Genomic DNA, 23,676 nt, shown 5'->3' with positions numbered 1-23,676 from the left:
GCCACACAGTCATTTCAGTAAGTTCCTTAATCCCTCTGTATCTCATCAGTAAAATGGGGATAGTAACCTCACACGGTTGTTATAAGAAATACATGTTAATACAAGTAAAATGCTTAGAACTTAACTGAGACTGGCACATGGTAAGCATTTTCGTTACTACAGTAGTAGTAAAAATAATTAGTATGACTAAGTAGAGACGATGGTGCATATCTCTTCTCCCCCCGCATTCAGGGGCATAACCTAGGTAGCTTGAAATCAACAAAGTGGGAGTATTTACACCTGGGAAATTAGCAAATACTACAAATATGGGCCTTTGCTTCCACAGATCCTTCTGATAAATGTTTACCAGTGTATCACTGAATGCAACTCTTGGATAAGAAGTGGTAACCACTAGCAGCCAGTAGAGGCTCAATAGGAAATTAACCACCTTTCTTTAGCAAATAAAATGAATGCTGAGGACATGTCTTATTATCAGCAAAAATTTAACATCTTATGAAGATAACTTGTGGACAAGCTGGGGGAAAAGTGCTGAATAAGAGTACAGTTAGGTGAATCTATGACTCATAATCAAAGAGAAATGGAAAGATGTCATATAGAGGAAGATTTCCAATTGTATGTCACAGAGTTCTCTGCCTTTGGTATTTCATAAATGACTTGAAGATGTAAAATATAAATTTGTAACTTTTTTTTTGAGACATGGTCTAGCTTTGTTGCCCAGGCTGGAGAGCAGTGGCATGATCTTGGCTCACTGCAAACTCCGCCTCCTGGGATCAAGCCATCTTCCTACTTCAGCCTCCCTAGTAGCTGGGGCCACCAGTGCACGCTACCATGCCTGGCTAATTTTTGTATTTTGTATAGAGACTGGGTTTTGTCACACTGCCCAGGCTGGTCTCGAACTCCTGAGCTCAAGTGATCTTGGCCTCCTGAAGTACTGGGATCACAGGCATGAGCCATTGTACCTGGCCCATGTGTAACTTTATGGGTGACCCAAAATTGTGTGAAATAGCTTATTAACACTCATATTTAACTGCTAATTCCTAAATGAAAAATTCTAGGTCGGGTATGGTGGCTCACACCTGTAGTCCCAGCACTTTGGGAGGCCGAGGCAGGTGGATCATTTGAGGTCAGGAGTTTGAGACCAGCCTGGCCAACATGATGAAACCTCATCACTACTAAAAATACAAAATCAGCTGGGCATGGTTGCGGGTACTTATAATCCCAGCTACTTGGAAGGCTGAGGTAGAAGAATCACTTGAATTTGGGAGGCAGAGGCTGCAGTGAGCCAAGATCGTGCCACTGCACTCCAGCCTGGGAGACAGAGCGAGACTGTCTCAAAAAAAAAAAAAAAAAAAAAAAAAAAAAATCTGGATTGAAAAAACACCTCAATAAGCTAAAACAACTGATAAAAATCCAAATATAATAAAAATGTATTGAGAAGTTCTGCCTTTAGGCTTAAAAAGCCAACTGGAATAACAGGCATAATGTATCTCCTGAGAGAAACATACATCATCATCTACAAAGTAGTCTTGTCAAAAAGAATAATGAAGCTGACTTGATCAAGTCTGTAGCTTTACCAATTTAGAGGAATAAAGGGGACAGAGGAACATCTTACACAATTCCATGGGGATGCAGTAAAATCCAGACTGTGGAAAACTACAGGAAAAACTACCAGGGAGAGCAGAAATCTATATATTAAATTTAAAAACACATCAACCAATAGCAATATATCGAACTGTAACTCAAACTGAAAAAAAAGTATAATATAAATATTGCCTAGATAATTGATGACAAAAAGGATTACTATTAAACTTTCTGGCTTTGATAATAGTATTGTTGTTATTTCTAAAAATTTCTTATCTTTTAGATATTGATATTTTAAAAGATGAAATCATACAAATGCCTGAGATTTGCTTCAAAATAACCTGGAAGGGATGGTCATATAGGGAGACAGATAACAAAAACCGAGAAAATAATGGGAATCACTGGCGCAGGATGATGAGTACCTCGAGTTCGTTATTCTGTTCTCTCTACTTTAGAATATGCTTGCAAATTCCCATAACTAAAATTTATTTTGGCTGGGCACAGTGGCTCATGCCTACAATCCCAGCACTTTGGGAGCTGAGGCAGGCGTATCACCTGAGGTCAGGAGTTCGAGGCCAGCCTGGCCAACATGGTGAAACCCCGTCTCTATAAAAAATACAAAAATTAGCCGGGTATGGTGGTGCACGCCTGTAGTCCCAGCTACTCGGGAGGCTGAGACAGGAGAATCACTTGAACCTGGGAAGTGGAGGTTGCAGTGAGCCGAGATCACGCCACTGCACTGCAGCCTGGCCAACAGAGTGAGACTCTGTCTCAAAAAAAAAAAATTATTTTAAAAGGCAACTATATATATAATCTTAAAAGATTTATATTCCTTTCTTACATTTTAGAGATACATATTGAAATATTTTACCTGAGATTTGTTCTAAATAAGTTGAAAAAAGAAGAGGAGTGGAGGGCACAGATGAGAATATTGGCCATGAAGCTAGGCAATGGATTAATGGGGTTTTCTTATACTATTTTTTTCTACTTCTATATATGTTTGAAATTTTCCATAATAAATAGTTTTAAAAAGCTACAGGCCTGGATCCAATGACTCATTGCCTGTAATCCCAGCACTTTCAGAGGGCAAGGCAGGAGGATTACTGGAGGACAGGAGTTTGAGACAGCCTAAGCAACATAGTGAGACCCCATCTCTGCAAAGAATATAATTAAAAAATTAGGCTGGGCGTGGTGGCTCATACTTATAATCCCAGCACTTTGGGAGGCCAAGGCAAGCAGATCACCTGAGGTCAGGAGATCGAGACCAGCCTGATCAACATGGAGAAACCCCGTCCCTACTAAAAATACAAAATTAGCCAGGCATGGTGGCGCATGCCTGTAATCCCAGCTACTCGGCAGGCTGAGGCAGGAGAATCGCTTGAACCTGGGAGATGGAGGTTGTGGTGAGCCAAGATTGCGCCATTGCACTCCAGCCTGGGCAACAAGACCAAAATTCCATCTCAAAAAAAAAAAAAAAAAATATTAGCCAGGTGTGGTGGTGCACACCTGTAGTCCTAGCTACTCAGGTGGCTGAAGCAGATCATGTGGGCCAGGAGTTGAAGATTATAGTGAGCTATGTTTGTGCCACCGCACTCCAGCCTGGGTGACAGAGCCAGACCCTGCAGACACATTTTTGTATTTTTGTAGAGACAGAGTTTTGCCGTGTTGTCCAGGCGGGTCTCAAACTCCTGGGCTTAAGCAATCTGCCCACCTTGGCCTCTCAAAGTGCTGGGATTATAGGTGTGAACAACCACACCTGACCAAAAAAAAAAAAAAAAAATTTTTTTTAAGCTAAAAAAAACTGTGATTAGAGCTGCTACTCACCTCAGGTAAGCCAGAGCTTGCAGTTTTAGCCAAGTTAATTGTCTACTAAAACAAAAACAACACTCTTTGCAGGAATACAATGAAATCCAGAGTGTCTACAACAATGTACAAGATATAATCCAACATTTTTTGACATATGAACAAACAGGAAAATGTGACCCATTCTAAAGGGTAAAGGTGATCAACACAAGCCAATCCTCAGATGAGCTAGATACTGAAACCGTCAGACAAATACTTTAAAGCGGCCATTATAACTCAAATGAGGAAAAGGGAAATACACTTGAAATGAATTAAAAGAATAAAACGTAGATGAAGAGTACTCATTCTGCACAACTTCTGTAACTTATGAGTCAAACTATTTCAAAATAAAAAGTTGTAATAAGAGAGAAAGAAATAGAAATCCTACAACTAAAAAATGTATAACATAATTTTATCTAAAATAAAAAATTCACTGGATGGGCTTAACATCAGAATGGAGATGATAAAGAGTCAGTGAACTTGTAGATCAACAGAATTATCCAATCCAAAGAAGAAAAAATAAGAGTGAAAAAATAAACCTGTGGGACAATACCATGAAGCCTAATATACATGTAATTCATTCCAGCAAGATATATGGACCAAAAATCCCAAACCTGGTGAAAGTCACACATTTACAGATGTAAGAAACTAGGCAAACCAAACACAGGATAAATACAAAGAAAAATACACTTAGGCATATCACAGTCAAATTGCTAAAAACCAAAGAAAGAAAGAAATCCTGAAAGCAGCCAGAGAAAACCAACATACTCCTTACAGGGGGGAGCAATCAGAATTTGTGGAGACTTCTCATTAGAACACTATGAAGACCAGAAGACAGTGGACAATACCTGTAACTGTAAACACAAAATTTTTATATCCAGCAAAAATATCCTTCCAGAATGAAGATAAAACAAAGTCATTTCACATAAAGAAAACTCCAGACCTGTACAATAAGTAATGCTAAAGGAAAATTTTCAGGCTGAAAGAATATTATACCAGAGGGAAACGTGTCTATCTTCAAAATGGAATGAAGAATTTTGGAAATGATATATATCCAGGTGAATACAATTAAAGTAATTATTCTGTCGTAGACCTAAATGAACATCCATAATAGAGTCCCCCCGTTCCGTACACATCCAGAAGTTGAATGATCCATCCGATGTAAAACCTCAAAATGAGACAAATAGCTGTATTTCAAATATTCAAAACCTGTCATGTGTAACTCCACAAGGCAGCATTAATGTTAACAGGAAGTTATGGGGCATCAAATTTCAGCTCAATATAAGGAAGACTCTTTCTAAAAACTAGAGCTGTTCAACAACAGAACAGGCTTCCTAGCAAGGTAATGAGCTTCCCATCATTGAAAGCATTCAAATAGAAGCTTGATGATTATTTGTGTGGGATGCTGGAGTAGAATCATCTTTTAGGAGACTAATATCCTAACATCTTGATTTATCTACCCCTCGGTTGCCTAATACAAAGCTATATTACACCAAACAACTCCAACCACAATCCCAAAAATTTCTCTTTTGCCTTTTCTATCAATGAGTTTACAGTCACACCTCTTACTTCTACAAGCTCTATTTCATAATTATCTTTTACCTCTAATTAAAAAATATATATATAAAATACTATTCTCTTAAATTTATTCCTAGCTTTTTACATGTTATAGAAACAATTCCAAATATAATACTTTAGTTCATTTGAAACTTTCCAAATTCTCTAGGCTAGTAAGAGATTTATAAAACTGCTCAGTGTCATGACATTCCTTGAAGCACGTAGCGCAATAGCAGAAATTATAAATCAATTGCTCTGGATTGTTGACTATTTGGGAGTTGAGTTGACATTCACTGACTTTATTGTCTTCTGCCACTAAATGACACATGTGTATTTAATACAACTCTTAAATTTTAAGTTAAATAAATGTGAAGAAAAATACATACAAATTTTTTAAATATTAATATTTAAATATTAAAATGTAGTGAAGGAGCTTCTATTGTACTCAAAAAGGTACATTAAAAGTTACCTGTTGCAGTATCTGACTTTGTATCAGAAGTGGGTGGTATCTCACAAAGCTCTGCATTTCTGGACTGAGAGTTTTCACAAGTGTTGTTAGGTTCATATGAGGCAGATGGAGTAGACACTGAACTTTCTGACTGACTGCCACTTGCTACTGATGTTTCACTTTTTAGCAAATGCATCTAGGCAGAAAATAAATTGGATTTTAATTAATAGATAAGAATCTAAACTTACCATGGCAGTAGAGACCAAAATACAGGTTGATTTATACTCTATAAAAATAAAGAGAAATACGAAACACTCATAAATAGATGAATCCAAAATGTATAATCCTAAGTATGATATAATCACATTATGGAATTTACCTGCAAGCTGGCAAGACCATAAAAACATTTGTTAAAGCACACTATTGATTTTCCCTCAAATTAGAATTCAAAGAAAAAAGTTACAAATTTCTACCAGCCATTTGTCCAAAGTAGACAGAAATGATTAATTATTGAGTATAAAGTCCTTAAAATATATTAAGCAATATATTGTTAGAGCCTTAATATGACAGCAACTTTCTCTTTCAACAAAGTTATGGTGATATTCATTATGTGTTGAGATTGGGGTAAAAGATGGCTGGGTGTGGTGGCTCATGCCTGTAATCCCAGCACTTTGGGAGGTCAAGGCGGGCAGATCACTTGAGGTCAGGAGTTCGAGACCAGCCTGGCCAACATGGCAAAATCCCGTCTCTACTAAAAATGCAAAAATTAGCTGGGCATGGTGGCATGCGCCTGTAATCCCACCACTGGGGAGGCTGAGGCAGAAAAATCGCTCGAACCCGGGAGGTAGAGATTGCAGTGAGCTGAGATCAGTCCACTGCACTCCAGCCTGTGCAACAGAGACTCCATCTCAAAAAAATAAAAAAATAAAAAAATAAAGAAAGGTAAAGAAGTCAGTCAAGTATTAGGTACTGGCTACTGGCACCTATAACTTCATGCTATTTACAAAACAGGTGACAAAGACAGTACTTAATACCTTTTAAGATTTTTGGCATGGCAGTTTCCTGAATATACAGAGGGGCTCCAAAAATATTCCAATGTTAGGAAGGGTGCGGTGGCTCACGCCTGTAATCTCAGCACTTTGGGAGGCCAAGGCGGGCAGATCACCTGAGGTCAGGAGTTTGAGACCAGCCTGGCCAACATGGTGAAACCCTGTCTCTACTAAAAATACAAAAATCAGCTCAGTGTGGTGGCAGGTGCCTGTAATCCCAGCTACTTGGGAGGCTGGGGCAGGAGAATCACTTGAACCTGGGAGGCGGAGGCTGCACTTGAGCTGAGATCACACCACTGCACTCCAGCCTAGGCGACAGAACGAGACTCCATCTCAAAAAAAAAAAAAAAAAAAAAAAAAATCCAATTCCTGACGTACCATTTACGGAAACAACAGTTCTGTTCCTTCTTACCTGTCGGACCTTGTGAATTCTTGTAACAAGTTCATCTGCAGAAACACTTCCTGCTATTACTTCCAAGGGAATTCCACTGTCTCCAATAAAGAAACTGGATGGAATACACACTACAGGATCTGTACAGTTTAATTAAGTCTAACAATTCATGTGAAACAAAAGGATAGTTTTACAAAATACTATTGGTAACAAAGGAAAACAAATGATCTTTGTGATTTTCACAATATAATCTAACATTTATTAAATAATTTCAAGTACTGCATCATTATACCTGTAGTATTAATACATGTGACATGTTAATTTATGAGGTATATTCTAGTGAAGAATCTACTACATTCTCCCCTATCATAACTTCCTTTTCTATCCATCTTGCTGCCAGCTGACTCTTGCAAGCTACTTGTAACATTCCAACCCAACTGATCTATATTGTTTTTCAGATATTCACATTTTAAAAACTCCCTATCCTATCTTTACCTGCAATATATTATCTCAATGTATGGTGTGCACTACACCATTGAGTTACTTTTATATATGTTTGAAATTTCCTATAATAACATTTTTTTAAAATGAGGACACTTAGTAATAAAGTTTCCATAAAAAAGAATGTATGATTTCCTAAATAAAAATGAATAATTTCTAAATTTCATAAATTAACCAAAAGGAAGGTAAATAAATGTATATATATAAGCCATTCTTTACTGAAAGGATACAGATTTGTGAAAACTGTAGGCAGGCTTCACTGTAAAACAAAATCAAACAAAATCACCTGATGAATGCAAGTATTTTCTAAATACTGAGTTGTTTTAATAAAATTTACTGTACCAATCACAAGTATTTTCCTGCAACTACCAGTTTCTTTCACAGCAATCAGGTTGAAGGAGAAAAATATAATTCTTATTTCATTAAGACTTTTTCTGGTTTGTTTTATAATTTTCAAATGAAAGAATTATTTGTGGCCTGGCATGGTGGCTCATGCCTGTAATCCCAGCATTTTGGGAGGCCGAGGCAGGCAGATCACTTGAGATCAAGAGTTCGAGACCAGCCTGGCCAACATGGTGAAACCCCGTCTCTACTAATACAAAAATTAGCTGGGCACTGTGGCAAGTGCCTGTAATCCCAGCTACTTGGGAGGCTGAGGCAGGAGAATCGCTTGAACCCAGGAGGCGGAAGTTTCAGTGAGCCAAGATCACACCATTGCACTCCAGCCTGGGCAACAAGAGCAAAACTCTGTCTCAAAAAAAAAAAAAAAAAAAAAAAAAAAAAAGGGCCGGGCGTAGTAGCTCACAGCTATAATCCAAGCACTTTGGGAGGCCAAGGCGGGTGAATCACGAAGTCAGGAGTTGAGACCAGCCTGGCCAACGTGGTGAAATCTGGTCTCTACTAAAAATGCAAAAATTAGCTCGGCGTGGTGGCACACACCTGTAATCCTGGCTACTCAGGAGGCTGAGGCAAGAGAATCGCTTGAACCTGGTAGGCAGAGGTTGCAGTGAGCCGAGATCGCGCCACTGCACTCCAGCCTGGGCAACAGAGTGAGACTTCATCTCAAAAGAGAAAGAACTATTTGCTCTTACAACCCACAAGCTAGTGGCTGCATCTGGTAGCTAAAAAATTAATTTGGTATCTGCCATGCTGCTTCCTCAGCAGACAAGTATACCTGAATACAATATCTTAACCTGGAACATGAAGACATAAGGCCTACGACTTACTTAGGCATGTGATAATGTAATACTCTATAATAACAAAGGATTAAAAGCAATCTATCTACCAATAAAAACTGAATAATTGTGCAATCATAAAAAAAGGCAGGTCAGCACTGTGGATCACGTCTGTAATCCCAGCACTTTGGGAGGTCAAGGCAGGTGGATCACGAGGTCAGGAGTTCGTGACCAGCCTGGCCAACATGGTGAAACCCTGACTCTACTAAAAATATAAAAATTGGCCTGGCGTGGTGGCTCGCGCCTGTAATCCTAGCACTTTGGGAGGCCGAGGCAAGTGGATTATGAGGTCAGGAGTTCGAGTCCAGTCTGGCCAACATAGTGAAACTCCCTCTCTACTGAAAATACAAAAAATTAGCTGGATATGGTGGTGTGCACCTGTAATCCCAGCTACTCGGGAGGCTGACACAGGAGAACTGCATGAACCCAGGAGGCAGAGGTTGCAGTGAGCCGAGATCATGCCATTGCACTCCAGCTCAGGGTACAATGTGAGACTCTGTCTCCAAAAAAAAAAAAAAAAAGAAAAGAAAAAGGTATACAAAAGTATGTCAAAATGCTATTAATACTATTTTTGTAAAACATGGAAGGAAAACAAACATAAATATATTTTCTTGATTTGGTTCCCTCCAGAGAAGGGAGCTGAGTGGTCAGGGATGGGAGAGAGAATTTATAAGACTAGTAAGAGATACTCATCAATGTAGATGCTTCCAATAATCAAACAAATGCTTCTAAGAACTAGAATTTGCTTTTTCCCCCCAAATATAAAGCATTATTATCATAAAAACATTTGAAAACATAGTAAAAAATCAAGAAAAAAATTACCCAAAATCCTACCATTTCAGAAATAATTGTAAACTTTTTATGCATTTCCTACTAATCTATTTTCAATGCACACTATCTCCAAAAATACATACACACTAAAATGTTCCCAAAACACTGGGTGACTTAGTTATTATGAAATAAAGAAAATTTATTTTCCATAATTTAAAGGCACACTAGATTCTATCAGCATGCTGTCTATAGTGAAACAAACATGAACCATCACTATATGCAGGTATCCCTGCATCTGCTAATAGAAATTTGTTTTTAAGGCCAGGCGCGATGGCTCACACCTGTAATCCCAGCACTTTGGGAGGCCGAGGCAGGTGGATCATGAGGTCAGGAGATCGAGACCATCCTGGCTAACACGGTGAAACCCCATCTCTACTAAAACTATTTTAAAAATTAGCCAGGCATGGTGGTGGGTACCTGAAATCCCAGCTACTTGGGAGGCTGAGGCAGGAGAATGCCGTGAACCCGGGAGGCGGAGCTTGCAGTGAGCCAAGATCACGTTACTGCACTCCAGCCTGGGCTACAGAGCGAGACTCCGTCTCAAAAAAAATAAAAAAAAGTAATTTATTTTTAAAAATGCCAGACACGGCCGGGCACAGTGGCTCATACCTGTAATCCCAGCACTTTGGGAGGCTGAGGCAGGCGGATCACGAGGTCAGGAGATCGAGACCATGGTGAAACCCCATCTCTACTAAAAATACAAAAAAAAAAAAAAATTAGCCGGGCATGGTGGCGGGCACCTGCAGTCCCAGCTACTTGGGAGGCTGAGGCAGGAGAATGGCGTGAACCCGGGAGGCGGAGCTTGCAGTGAGCTGAGATCGCGCCACTGCACTCCAGCCTGGGCGACAGAGCAAGACTCCGTCTCAAAAGAAAAAAAAAAAAAATGCCAGGCACATCAGTCTGTATACAATCTCAAGAATTCTGGAATTCTCATGTATTGCACATTCCCTATAAATCCCTATATTCTTCTTGCCACTGCTAACTCTCAAAGGTGCTTCAGGAAGGTGATGAACAATAAAAAAAAAAAAAAGATATACTTAAATTGACAGATTCTGTTTTTTAAAAACTACTCAGTAAATACATAGTTCAGTAACTGTTGTGAGACAGACTATACTACGACTTGATGTTTTTGTAAACACAGAAAATTTTTACATAAAGTTTACAAACTAATAGGCAAATTTCTAAATTTATTTTTTTATTTTTATTTTTATTTTTTTTGAGACAGAGTCTTGCTCTGTTGCCCAGGCTGGAGTGCAGTGGTGCAATCTCGGCTCACTGCAAGCTCTGCCTCCCGGGTTCACAGCATTCTCCTGCCTCAGCCTCCCGAGTAGAAATTTCTGAATGCTTTAATCTTGACAGTGATTTTCAAACACATTATTCATTCTGATAGTATCAATATCAAAAAGACAGGAATACCACTTTGTAAGTGCTAATGAATTAATGTTTTCAGCACCAGGCACAGTGAAGCATGCCTGTAACTACAGCTATTCGGGAGGCTGAGATGGGAGGATCTCTTCAGTCCAATATTTTAAGACCAGCCTGGGCAACACAGTGAAATCCTGCTTCAAAGAAAAAAATAAATAATAATGTTTTTAGGTAATGATCACTGATAGCTGCTAACATCATAAAGAGAGAAAACAGGGTATTATCTGTCTTCTGATGGAAGACACATCACTACCTATGAAGTAGTCTTAGGACAGGATGAGGGGAGGGGAAACAAACCTGAATCTACCTATCAATACAGAAAACAGGAAAGAACCAACTTGACACTAACACATTGCAGTCAACAAAATCCATACTGTAGGAAACCACAGAACAAATGTATAGAACAAATGACCTGGTGTCTTTAAAATATAAATTCCAAGGAGCAGGGGAGTTGGAGGAGAAGCCTACATACTGAGAGAAATCAATGCTTCCTAATGTGTGGCCCTTGAATAATTTTGAACTAAAAAACTGCAATAAAGTAATAAAACTATGACTTTGATGAGACAACTGAAAAGTCGAACACTGGCTGGTTATTTGATATTAAAGAATTATTATTAGTTTGTGAAGTATTAATATTATAGTTATGCTTAAAAAATTAACAATACTTATATTTCAGAGACATACTAAAATATTTATAGATGAAGTGATACAGTGACTGTGATTTGTTTCAAAATTATTTGGATTGAGTGGAAATGGGTGGGGGTATAGATGAAACAAGACTGACCATGAGTTAATTACCAAAGCTAGTAGAGAAGTACACGGGGTACATTACACTGTTACATTACTTTCATATATGTTTGAAACTTCCTATAACAAAAATTTTTTTTAAAGATGGGGAGGAGGAACGGAGAAACAAAATAGACTTGTGGACATCAGGTACTGTGAGGAACCTATAAATGTCCTTATTTCCATTGATTAAATGACTCCATTCCCAAAAATAGGATTCAAGACAGTAAGTGATCAACCTCTCAGAGATATTCAATGTAGGATTTACCATTACTTCCAAGTTTTTAGAAGCTGGAGATGACTGTTCTTTTTGCATTCCTGGTACATGTTAGATGGCTGCTTGATAGAGTAGGAAAGCTTAAAGTTTTTTCAGCAGGATTCATGATGAATTTAGCAAACGGCAGTCAGAATTTAAGTTCCTAATATGCCTTAGATACCCAAAAACATAGCATAAACATTCTTTTTTTTTTTTTTTTTTTTGAGATAGTCTTGCTCTCTCGCCCAGGCTATAGTGCAGTGGTGCAGTCACTGCTAACTGCAGCCTCAACTTCAACCTCCTGGGCTCAAGTGATCCTCTTACCTCAGCCCCCCGAGTAGCTGGGATTACAGGCGTGTGCCACCACACCCAGCTAATTTTTGTATTTTTTTTTAGTAGAGACAGGATCTCACTGTGTTGCCCAGACTGGTCTCAAACTCCTGACCTCAAGTGATCCGCCTGTCTTGGCCTCCCAAAGTTCTGGGATTACAGGCGTGAGCCACTGTGCCTGGCCTATATTCTTTTTTTTTTTTTTTTTTTTTTGAGACAGAGTTTGACTCTGTCACCCAGGCTGGAGTGCAGTGGCATGATCACAGCTCACTGTAGCCCCAATCTTCAGGGATCAAGTGATCCTCCCCTCAGCCTCCCAAGTAGCTGGGACCACAGGCACACACCACACTCCTAATTGTATTATTATTTTTTATAGAGACAGGGTCTCACTATGTTGCCCAGGCTAGCCTCTAACTCCTGGGCTCAAGCGATCCTCCCACCTCAGTCTCCCAAAGTGCTGGGAGTGCCCAGCCCAACATCAACATTCTTATAGTCCAAGAGTATCACTATAAATCAAAGACAATACTTATAAATTTTAAAACTAATAAAATATTAAAACATAAACAAACCTTTTGGTATCGATTTTAATAGCAACAAAACTGTTTGAAGATGCTTCTGTAACTTTATCATCTTCCCAACTTGCAGCCATCTGTGTAGACTGTTCATCATCACCTGTAAAACATTTCAAAAATTCTTATACCAGGCTGGGATCTGCTGATTGCAAATTCTTTTTCCCTGGAAAACGGAAACCTCAAATAAAATATAATCCCACCTATACCACTTTCTGCCAAATTTGAAAACTGAATTTTCCACTAAATGAAAAGTGTGACTGCATACACAGTTCACATCATGAAGAGCAATGAAAACAAACTACATTGGACTATTTAAATGATACAAAATATTTCATAAAAGAAGCCATCTAAATTATGATGCGAAAAGTACCACAATAATAAGCAGTCATGGGTGCAGTGCCTATTTGGGCTTTTGTACATATGATTTTATTAAAATAAAAGTTGTGGGCTGGGCACGGTGGCTCACGCCTATAATCCCAGCACTTTGGGAGGCTGAGGCGGGTAGATCACCTGAGGCCAGGAATTCGAGACCAGACTGGCCAACACGGTGAAACCCCATCTCTACTTAGCCAGGTATGGTGGCACATGCCTGTAATCCCACCTACACGGGAGACTGAGGCAGGAGAATCACTTGCACTCAGAAGGTGGAAGTTGCAGTGAGCGGAGATTGCACCACTGCACTCCAGCCTGGGCGACACAGTGAGACCGTCTAGAGAGAGAGAAAAATAAAAAGTTTGATATCTGTCCTTTATGTGCCACCTTTCTGTTGAGTTCAACATCTCCACTCCACAGCATTTATACTCCAAAATTAATCCAAGGTAGACAGAGGCAGGTACAATTCTGTTTGCAATTTTGGACTTGCCTTTTATTGTAGGTATGCTAATTATAAAAGGTATGCTAACCTATAACTAATCTATGGTGATAGAATTCAGTATAGTGGCTACCTTGATAGAGGGAAAAGGTACTACCAACTGAGAAAGAGCATGAAGGAGCCTTCTGGAATGCTGAAAATGTTCTGTATCTTTTTTTTTTTTTTTTTTTTGAGATGGAGTTTCACTCTTGTCGCTCAGGTTGTAGTGCAATGGTGCAATCTTGGCTCATCTGCCTCCCGGGTTCAAGCGACTCTCCTGCCTCAGCCTCCTGAGTAGCTGGAATTACAGGTGCCCACCACCACGCCCGGCTAATTTTTTGTATTTTTAGTAGAGACGGGGTTTCACTATGTTGGCCAGGACAATTTAATCCACTTTGGCCTTCCTCATTGCAGTTATTCGTTTATGGTAACTCCATCCTTCCAGTTCTCAGGCCAAAAACTAGTTTTCCTTGATTGTAACTGACTCCAGCTCCAAAATAAATCAAGAATGTAACTTTCTTACCACTTCCACTACTAACTACCCTGATCCAAGCTATCAGATCTCACCTGGAAGCCTAGTAAAAGCCTCCAAATTGGTCTTCCTGCTAAGTCTATTCTTAACACGGCAACTTTCTCTTAAAAAAAAAAAAAAGATCACATCAACCCTCTGCTTAGATCACACAATGGCTCCCCATTTTCCTCAAAGTAAAAGCCAAAGTCCTTACAGGGCGCTTGAAGGCCCCACACATCAGGACTCCAACTACCTCTGTGACCTCATTCCTTTTTCCTTTCTTGCTATTCTTTTTCCTTCTATTCCTCAAATATGAAAGACACTTCAGCCATAAGGTCTTCGTACTAGTTGTTTCCTCTGCCTGGAATGTTCTTCCCCCAGATAACTACATGGTTAACTTCCAACTCCCTTAAAACTTTGCTCAAATATCAGCTCAATAAAGCTGATACTTAATCACCCACTTTAATATTACAACTCCCCTACTCACTCACTTTAAAATTACACTCTTGAGACATTCCCAAAGCTCCCTTATCTCCTGTTGTTTTTCTGTATTACTTATCACCTTCCAATATACTATGCATTTTTAATTATGTTTACTAGTATCTGTCTCCCCTAACTAGAATGAAGGTTCCATGAAGGCAAGGATTGGTTCCATTTTATTTACTGACAAGACTAAAATCTCTACAAAACATAGTAGGCACCCAATAAGTACTCTGTGGAATAGCTAAATGCCTAATATAGTAAGTATGATGGCATGCCTATAATAATTGACTCTAATGTTGTTTATTTGCATATATTTTGTGAGATGAGATTCAGGAATACCAGAAATAGGAGTTTGAAAAATTTGACCATGGAAAAGTAAACGGGGTCGGGCGCGGTGGCTCACTTTGTGAGGCTTAGGCGGACGGATCACGAGGTCAAGAGATCTAGACCATCCCGGCCAACACGGTGAAACCCCGTCTCTACTAAAAATACAAAAATTAGCTGGGCGTGGTGACACACACCTGTAGTCCCAGCTACTCAGGAGGCTGAGGCAGGAGAATCGCTTGAACCAGGGAAGTGGAGGTTGTAGTGAGCCGAGATTGCACCACTGTACTCCAGCCTGGCGGCAGAGTGAGACTCCATCTCAAAAAAAAAAAAAAAAGAAAAGTAAACGGGACTAGAATGCATCCACAGACCAAATGCTCCATTAAGAATGCTCCATTAGCAGACTCCTAGATGTTGAAGATGCCAAATAACGAGAAGTTACTATTTGCAAGTGAGATCACTCTAAATGCATCTTCAGAAACCATCTGATGAGGAGAGATTAAGATTCCAAATAAATGACTCACCTACCAAAGAAAAATAAGTATTTGAGAATATTCTTACTACAAACCCTTCTCAGAGAAGGCTGTGAAGAATGAGAAATCCTTTCCATCATTCTTTTATATGTTCACTATTTTATTGCATTTATTTTGTTCTAGGCATTGAACTGTATACTAAATATAAACCAAATGGGACATTGTCTGCCTTCAACAGAGCTTAAAATCTAATGGTATACAAAATGTTTAAACAAATAGACGTTATACATAATTACAGTAATAAATGCTACTAAAAAGAAATCTATGAGAGAAAATAACAAGAGAACTCTTTATAATGGTCAGAGAAGCCCTCTCTGAGGTGACAGTTAAGCTAAAATCTAAAGGATAAGAGAGCTCAGCCATGCCAACAGCCAGAAGAGTTCACCACGCAGAAGGAATACGTGTGTAGGGAAAGGCCTATGTGATTTGGAATGTTGTGAACAATTCGGAGCTCAAGAAGAGACTGAAGAGTTAAGAGTCAAAGATAACTCTCACATTTATGGTTTATCCAACCAGATGTATGGTAGTGCCAATCAGATGCAGAACACTGGGAGAAACACAGGTTTAGGCAGCACTTACACGTTTAGGCTTGAGAATCCTGGGAAGATCTAAACAGTGATATCACGTAAGTAGCTGAAAGTATAAATCTTGCTTCTTGTGAGGCTGGTGCATCACTCCCTCACCTATACTGTACCATGTGATTAGGGTCCCAGATGTCTCAACCCCACTGGCAGTGTCTGTCCTAGACTCAGCCTAGTGGTGGCAGCAGCTGCTTGAACAGCAGTGGTGGAAAGCTGAATGGAATTACTCAATGCTTAATGACAACTTTCCTAATACTACTGAGTGGGATGACTGATTGCTAACTCTGGTATCTTTCTTTTCTTATTTTTAATCAAATTATCAACTATAAAGTTAGGTGGGCCTAAGATTTTAGGAGAAAACAGCATATCCTTTGTATCGGCAGTATCCTAAGCGAAGGCACTTAAAGAGAGCAACACGAACTCAGAAGCAAAGAGTTGCAGACCCTCATACAGCCAGTCTTTCCGATGTAAAAAAAATCTCAACTGCTCAAAACCTAAAGGCTTCTGTGGTCTACATTCACCAAAAAAGGCAGAAAATGGCATCTATCATTAACAAAGTTTGGCCTACCTACCTAGCAACATTAGCCAGAGAACAGATACCTTTACTTCAGTCTTCTTGTCAGATTATTCTACCTTCCCAAGTATTAAATGAATATCGTTTTGTTTCACTTACTTTACACAGCCACAATACTTTGAAAATCATATTAATTTGTTAGCTGAAGTAGTAGTAATCTCTCCAGTCTCCTAACATCAACTCTACAATATTCTTTAATTCATCCATGAAAATGTCACTAACTAAAGACAACTTGCCTAAAACGTTTCCCACTTGAACAGTTCTATGAACCAAAGTGTACTCTTGAGATGACTTCTTCCAGCTATAAAGACATCTTTCAAATTTTCCATTAAGTTGGTATATTATTACTGAGATCTTAGACCTAAGAAAATCATGAGTTCTGCCTTCAGAGTTATGAAGAAAGCTCTAAGCAATCTGTAAGTGTTTTGGTTTCATGAGTCCAGTATCTACATATTCCTAGAGTGACACTAATCCTACTTAGTCTTGGGGATTAACTGGCTAAAGCTCTAAAAAAGCTAGCTGGATTTTGGAACAGGTCAAGGGACAGACAGATACTCCTTTGTGAGATTCTAACAGTCTTCCTGCAAACATTCAAGAGTCATTATATTCTAAATACATGTAATACATGCTCATCAGTAAAAAATTAATTGAAGAAAGTATATATATATACACAAAGCCCCGAAAGGCAAGACCTATAACTTTATTTAACTATTCCAATAATTTGTACTAGAGTTTCCAAATATTAATATTTGTTAATAAAAATCTCTCGTTTCTTTTTTTAAATTAACTGATTTACCTCAAGAGTGCCTTCTAGGAATGTTTGGACATTTGTTCAAAAACGTGACTACCATAATCCAAATTTCTGATTTCTATACCAATTTAAATCACCAATTTACAATTGTTCAGTTTTTTCCTTAAGAAACAAAAAAGCCAGTTTTTTCGAAGCTACTAACAAATTTGACTGTTAAGACATGTAAATCTTTTTTGTGACCCTAGTGCAAGTCACTTTATGACTGCTGACCTAAGTGCCTAATCTATAAAATGGGGATAATTAAACCTGTTCTATTTACTGCAAGGATCAACTGAGATATTAGGAGAAAAACAATTTAAAATGTCAAAAACCTACTACTGTACACAATAAGCATAGTGTCATCTACTTTTCCTTTCATTTTCAATCCATTTTTTTCCTTACGGGATTACAGAATTAATTTATGTAAAGTATAATATAACCCCCAGACAGCATCACAGAATCTAAACTATTCAAGCTCTTCTAATAAACAGCATTGAGCTAAAAACTTAGCGTAACAAAACAATTATAAATTCCAAATTTAATGCTAAATGACATTCACATTTCAGTAATTCGTTCTTCACTGCAGTGCATAAAGTTATAGAGCTATTAAAAGACATGAGTTAATTATGAATAAACCGTTATTAAACACAAATAGTTGAAGAAATACACCTCAAATTAACAAGAGCCACAAACATTGATTTGGTCCATGTAATGAGAATGAGCAGAACCGTAGAGGCAGGGAGTTCACTGTAAATCTGCAAGATTTCAGTAATAAAACAGGAGAATATGGAGCAAAATAGCCTAGAGCAACATAGAATATATGAGTTAATAAACGTTCTCAAAGTCGTGTAGATTTTAGCCTAGGAAGACAACAAAGGGAAGAAACCAAGGACTGAACGTCTATTTTCTTTGAAACTAATGGATTTTTTTTTAAACTTACATTATTTCACACTAGATCCTCTACCAAGACTGCCATTAAAAAAAATTAAACCTCTATTCAGCTCAAAAGTTTACGTTTCAGGAACGTACTAACACCAGTAACCGTGAACATCAGGTGGTTTCTCTTTGTTGCTTATCGATGACACAGCTTTCTTCCCGACAGTCCACAACTAATTACAACCCAACTGCTTGCCTAATGGCCCGTTCCTACCTCCATCTAAACAGCGGTAACGAAACGGGCGTTCAAGCAGCACAAAGAGGGTCCTTGGTGACAGAGAGGGACGTCAGGGAGAGGGTCGCGGGGGTCTGGCTGCGCAGGGGAGAGGCTCGGGGCGACGAGCGGGGCTGGGCGGCTGGGGCCTGCTGGCCGCGTCCGTCGCCCCGAGCGGGGAGATTTCGGCGGGCCTCGGGGCGCTTTGGAGACCAGGGCCAGACGGTGCCTCCGGCCCGGGTGCCGGGAGAGGCAGCGGTGGGGCCAGGCCCGCTGTATCTCAAACGAACCGGGGAGGCGCTGAACAGCCACGGGCCGGCAGCCCGGGCCTCTCGGACACTGAGGAAAGGCTGGGGGCGCCCGGGGCCTGAAGGAGCAGGGCGCTGAGGGTCTGCATGGCCCCTCTGGGGGATCTGGCGGCGGAGTCGCAGCCGTCCCTGGGGCGCGGGGTAGTAGTGGCAGTTGTGCGAGCCGACAGGAGCCCGCGTCTCGGGGAGGGCGGGCCGGCGGCTGAGGTATACAAGAGGATGAAGGTAGGCCGGAGGGGTGTCCCGGCCGCCTCTCGAACCCCTGCCTCCTTCACCTGCCACGAACACCACGAAGACCGCGCCGCTCCTTTTGGCCGTCGCGATAGCGGCAGGAATGGCGCCCTGGAACCACAGCATCGCTCCCTTCGGGCCCAGGCGCTCGCTCGGTGCGTAGTCTCCGCAGTCCCGAAGCCGGCTCCGCCCTCCGTCTTCGTCCGGCTCTGCGGCCCCCGCAACCTCGGCTGGTTCGGCCCCACCTCTGGCTCCGCACAAGCGCGCACGCCCGTCAGCGGCACCCGGAGACGCGCGCTAGCGCGCGCAACACCTCACGTCACATGACGCAACCCGTCGCTGTCCGTGCCCCAGGGCCTTCTCTCGTTGGCGAGTCGGTGGTGCGTGCGCGCGCCCGCTAGGCCTCCGGTCGCGCAGTCCAGGAAGTGGAGGAAGGCCGTAGAAAGGATGACTAACCGCTAAGACACGTCGGCGGCGCCTGCAGTGAGGCATGATGGGAATTGTAGTCCTCTTAGACTTACTCGCCTCCATATTGTGGAGCATGTAACTGTGGGTTCTGAGGCACGGCTGAAGGGGGCAGTAGTGAGGGCCACTACACATTCTATAAAGGGGAGAGGGAGAAATAAGTGTCACTCCAACTGGCATATGCTATTCTTGGCCTCGTTGAGACTCTCAGTGTGGAGGAAATAGTCCTCTCATGGAACTAAATGGGCTTTGTAGGGATTAACTCCGAGGCTTTGATTTCTTCTGAACGTAACCCAACCTTGCAGAAAAACAGGATAAAAACCGCAAGTCACCTTCTTTAATAACCTGTAGTCCATGTGCCTAAGCGGAGGAATTGGTAGAACGCAGGCCTTCAGCAATTTCCTAGACACTGGATAGAGATCATTCCAAAACTTCAAAACGCGTTAGGCTATTGCCACAGCTACTTTTTAAAGTAACACAAAAGCAGAGAATAGATTATTTCTTTTCCAGCTACTTTCCATGGTAATACAAAAGAGACTAGATAGTGATTTATTTTCCAATTTTCTGGGAGAATGTCCTGTAATCAAGATGTGGCGCTTTGTGATTGGCTGCCATTAAATGAAAACCGATCCATATTTAATACTTTCATGAAATCACATGGTCTGTAATAACTATTAGCTAAAGGCTTGCATGGTTTATTTAAAGTTGCATATACTATTATGTTAAATTCTACATCAATTAAATTTATCCTCCAGCAGTACATCTATCTGACAATCTTTGCAAGATAAAGGAAGTGATACATCTGAATATACCACCTTTCCTACAGATATTTTCCCTAAAAATAGCTAATTATTTGCACTCCGATTTTTGTACTTTTTTTCCCAATCAGGCCTCTCGTATATAGTGTTATTATAAACTGAGACATAATGCTGATTAGGGACAGTTGCTTCTATAGGACAACAATCCTGTAGAAAAATTAGAATTGACCTTTAACATCAACTTTAATGGACTTCTTGAAATTTGATCAATCTAGAAATTATTCCAATAGAGCTGTGTCTTTAATTATCTCTAATTTTAGAATTAAATAAGAATCCTTCGTAGTTTAATATTCATTTGTCAAGTGTTTATCACTCATCTATTATGAGCTAGGCATTGTGCCTGGCACTGATAAGGAGGTGAGGCAGTCAGAAAAAGGCCCTGTCTTTGTGACTATACAGTCTAGTCAGGAAGACAGACATTGAATAAGTAATTATGAGTGATGATGAATGTCACAGAAGGGTAATTCAGAGTGCTACAGAAGTGTATGAGGATGGGACTAGTGGAGTCAGAAAGGGCCTTCATGAGGAAATGTCATGTCGGGGAACTCTAGGTAGGTGAAGAAGGCTATTCCACATGGAGCAAGCAGCAGTGTGAGGCTCTGAAGCAAGCAAACACAGTGCACTTGCAGAACTAAAAAATGCCCAGTGTGGCTATAACATAGAAAGAGGAGTGTGGTACAGGTGAGGCTGGAAAGCTAGGCAAGGATCAGATGATACAGAGTCTTGAAAATCATGTCAAAAATTTTAAGACATTTTTCTAAGGATTACAGGAAGCCATTGAAAAATTTTAAACAGAAGAGTTGGCCAGGCACAATGGCTCATGCCTGCAATCCCAGCACTTTGGGAGGCCGAGGCGGACAGATCATGAGGTCAGCAGTTCGAGACCAGCCTGACCAACATGGTGAAACCCCATCTCTACTAAAAATACAAAAATTAGCTGGGCGTGGTTGCACATGCCTGTAATCCCAGCTACTCAGGAGGCTGAGGCAGGAGAATCGCTTGAACCTAGGAGGTGGAGGTTGTAGTGAGCCAAGATGGCACCACTGCCCACCAGCCTGGGCGAAAGAGCGAGACTACATCTCAAAAAATAAATAAATAAATAAATAAACAGATACATATAAGACTTCCATTTTTAAATTGTATGATAGCAATTGAATAGATTGGATTTGAAGTGGAATGGCTGAATGTGAATAGACCAGGTAAGAGGTACTTATTCATGTATTAACATAAGGGAGATAGTGAAGTGGATGCTTTTGATATTCTGGAGACAGACCCAATATATTTTGTTGATTACATGTGGAGGTTGAGGAAGAAGGACTCAAGAAGGGATTTTGTGGCCAGGTGTGGTAGCTCATGCCTGTAATCCAAGCACTTTGGGAGGCCAAGGCAGGAGGATCGCTTGAACCCAGGAGTTTGAGGCTGCAGTGAGCCATGACTGCACCACTGCACTCCAGGTTGGGCGACAGAGCAAGACCTTATCTCTAAAAAAAAAGAGAGAGAGAGAGAGAGATTTGGGGTATCTGCCTTGAGAAATCGTAAAGAAGATGGTACTGAGATAGGCAACACTGAAAGAAGTGAAGGATGGTGGGGAGGTTGTTCATGAAGGTGTGAGTTCAATATTAAACATGTGTTTGGAGTACTAGAGAGATATTCACAGGGTGGTGTTAAGTAGGCAGATAGCTATTAGTCTTGGAGCTCAGATAACAGTTATTAACTAGAGATAGGAAAGTGAGATTTATCTACATACAGGGGATCAGTGAGGCACTGGAAGATAACGATACCATCACTTAGGGAGATGGTGCAAAGTGAGGTGAGACATGAGCATGATTGAGGTCTTAGGGCCTCCAACGTTTATAGGGTTGTATTAAAAAGTATAAACCAGTAAAATAGACTCAGCAGGAAAGGCAGAGTGTGGGGTGGTGGAAGAAAATGGGAGAGTGTGTGATATCAAAGAAGCCAAGAGTAGAGAGAATTTTAAGAAAGGAGAAGCAGTGGTGTGGAATGCTGCTGTTGGGTCAATTAAGATGAGAGACTAAAAAATGTCCGTTGTTTTTAGTAACACAGAGGTCATTTTAAGCTTAGCAAGAGCAATTCTCATGGTTCTTGTGTACAGAAGCCAGATGGCAAAAGGTTGAAAAGTAAGGGGAGGTAAAGAGTCAGTGAGTGTGAAGGTGAGAAGGAAGAAAGGAACATTAGCTGGACAGGAATTTGGATTTGAAAAGACAGCCTTTTTAAAGATGGGAGAGATTTGCACAAAATTAAATGCTAGTGGAAAGGAACTGGTCTTAGATTGAACAAATGAGAAAATGGAAGGCCCCTCTGGAGATGGGAGGGAAAATAGGGTATACAGCACATTCTGTTGATGGCCGATCCGGCTGTCATTCTTCTACCATGCCTTCTATTATTCCTTCCTGACAGAGTTCACTTTCTACTGAGAGGCAAAACTGCTGGGTGCAGTAGCTCACTCCTGTAATCCCAGCATATTGGGAGACTGAGGCAGACAGATCACTTGAGGTCAGGAGTTCGAGATCAGCCTGGCCAACATGGTGAAACCCCATCTCTACTAAAAATACAAAAATTAACCAGGCATGGTGGCATGCACCTGTAATCCCAGCTACTTGGGAGGCTGAGGCATGAGAATCGCTTGAACCCGGGAGGCGGAGGTTGCAGTGAGCAGAGATTGCGTCACTGCACTCCAGCCTGGGCTACAGAGTGAGGCCCTGTCTCAAACAACAACAACAACAAAGCAACCTGCCAGATACTGGGCTTTTCAACCTCCCCTTGAAGCCAGTAAGACCTTGTAGGAAGGGTAGGGGGGTGGGAGGGGCTACTTCTAGGAAAAGCTTTCCTAATAAAAGACACATAGAAGAAAGCACAGATTGGGCGCAGTGGCTCATGCCTATAATCCCAACATGTTGGGAGGCTAAAATAAAAGGATTGCTTGAGGCCAAGAGTTCTAGACCAGCCTGGGCAACATAGTAAGAGTGCCTCTACAAAAAACAAAAAACAAAAACAAAAAAAAGAAAAAATTAGCCAGGTGTGGTGGTGTGTGCCTGTAGTCCTCAGGAGGCTGAGGTGGAAGGATTGCTTGAGCCCAGGAGGTTGAAGTTGCAATGAGCCATGCTCACACCATGGCACTCCAGCCTGAGCGACAGAGTGAGATCCTGTCTCAAAGAAAAAGGAAAAAAAGAAGGCACAATCTTCCTTCGCTGGATGTGGTTATATGCAAATGATGCCAGGTACTGCTGCAGCCA

General features: G+C 40.7%; 2 protein-coding genes across 2 annotated transcripts in view; one reads left to right on the top strand and one right to left on the bottom strand.

Moving 5' to 3' along the window:
- The window catches only part of UBXN4 (UBX domain protein 4), a 43,246-nt gene extending 23,677 nt beyond the window's left edge, over positions 1-19,569 (bottom strand). The window contains exons 1-5 of the mRNA XM_019022145.4: positions 19,184-19,569; positions 12,802-12,904; positions 7,600-7,628; positions 6,890-7,008; positions 5,450-5,624 (exon numbers count right to left, since the gene is read on the bottom strand). Of these exons, the coding sequence (XP_018877690.1) occupies positions 5,450-5,624; positions 6,890-7,008; positions 7,600-7,628; positions 12,802-12,904; positions 19,184-19,265 (508 nt within the window). The 5' untranslated portion in view covers positions 19,266-19,569. The remainder of the gene's footprint in view (positions 1-5,449; positions 5,625-6,889; positions 7,009-7,599; positions 7,629-12,801; positions 12,905-19,183) is intronic.
- On the top strand, positions 18,550-19,184 carry LOC109025961 (uncharacterized). The gene has a single exon (XM_063694796.1). The coding sequence runs from the start codon at positions 18,586-18,588 to the stop codon at positions 18,985-18,987; it is 402 nt and encodes a 133-aa protein (XP_063550866.1). The 5' UTR covers positions 18,550-18,585; the 3' UTR covers positions 18,988-19,184.
- Positions 19,570-23,676: the final 4,107 nt, after the last annotated feature.

The sequence above is a fragment of the Gorilla gorilla genome, chromosome 11, assembly GCF_029281585.2.
Source record: "Gorilla gorilla gorilla isolate KB3781 chromosome 11, NHGRI_mGorGor1-v2.1_pri, whole genome shotgun sequence".
Classification (NCBI taxonomy): domain Eukaryota; kingdom Metazoa; phylum Chordata; class Mammalia; order Primates; family Hominidae; genus Gorilla; species Gorilla gorilla.
Note: the sequence above shows the minus strand (reverse complement) of the source record. Positions and strands in the feature narration are given on the sequence as shown.

What these genes read in the sequence shown, in the direction of transcription:
- LOC109025961 (XM_063694796.1), top strand. Translation starts at nt 18,586, where the DNA reads ATGGCCCGTTCCTACCTCCATCTAAACAGCGGTAACGAAACGGGCGTT.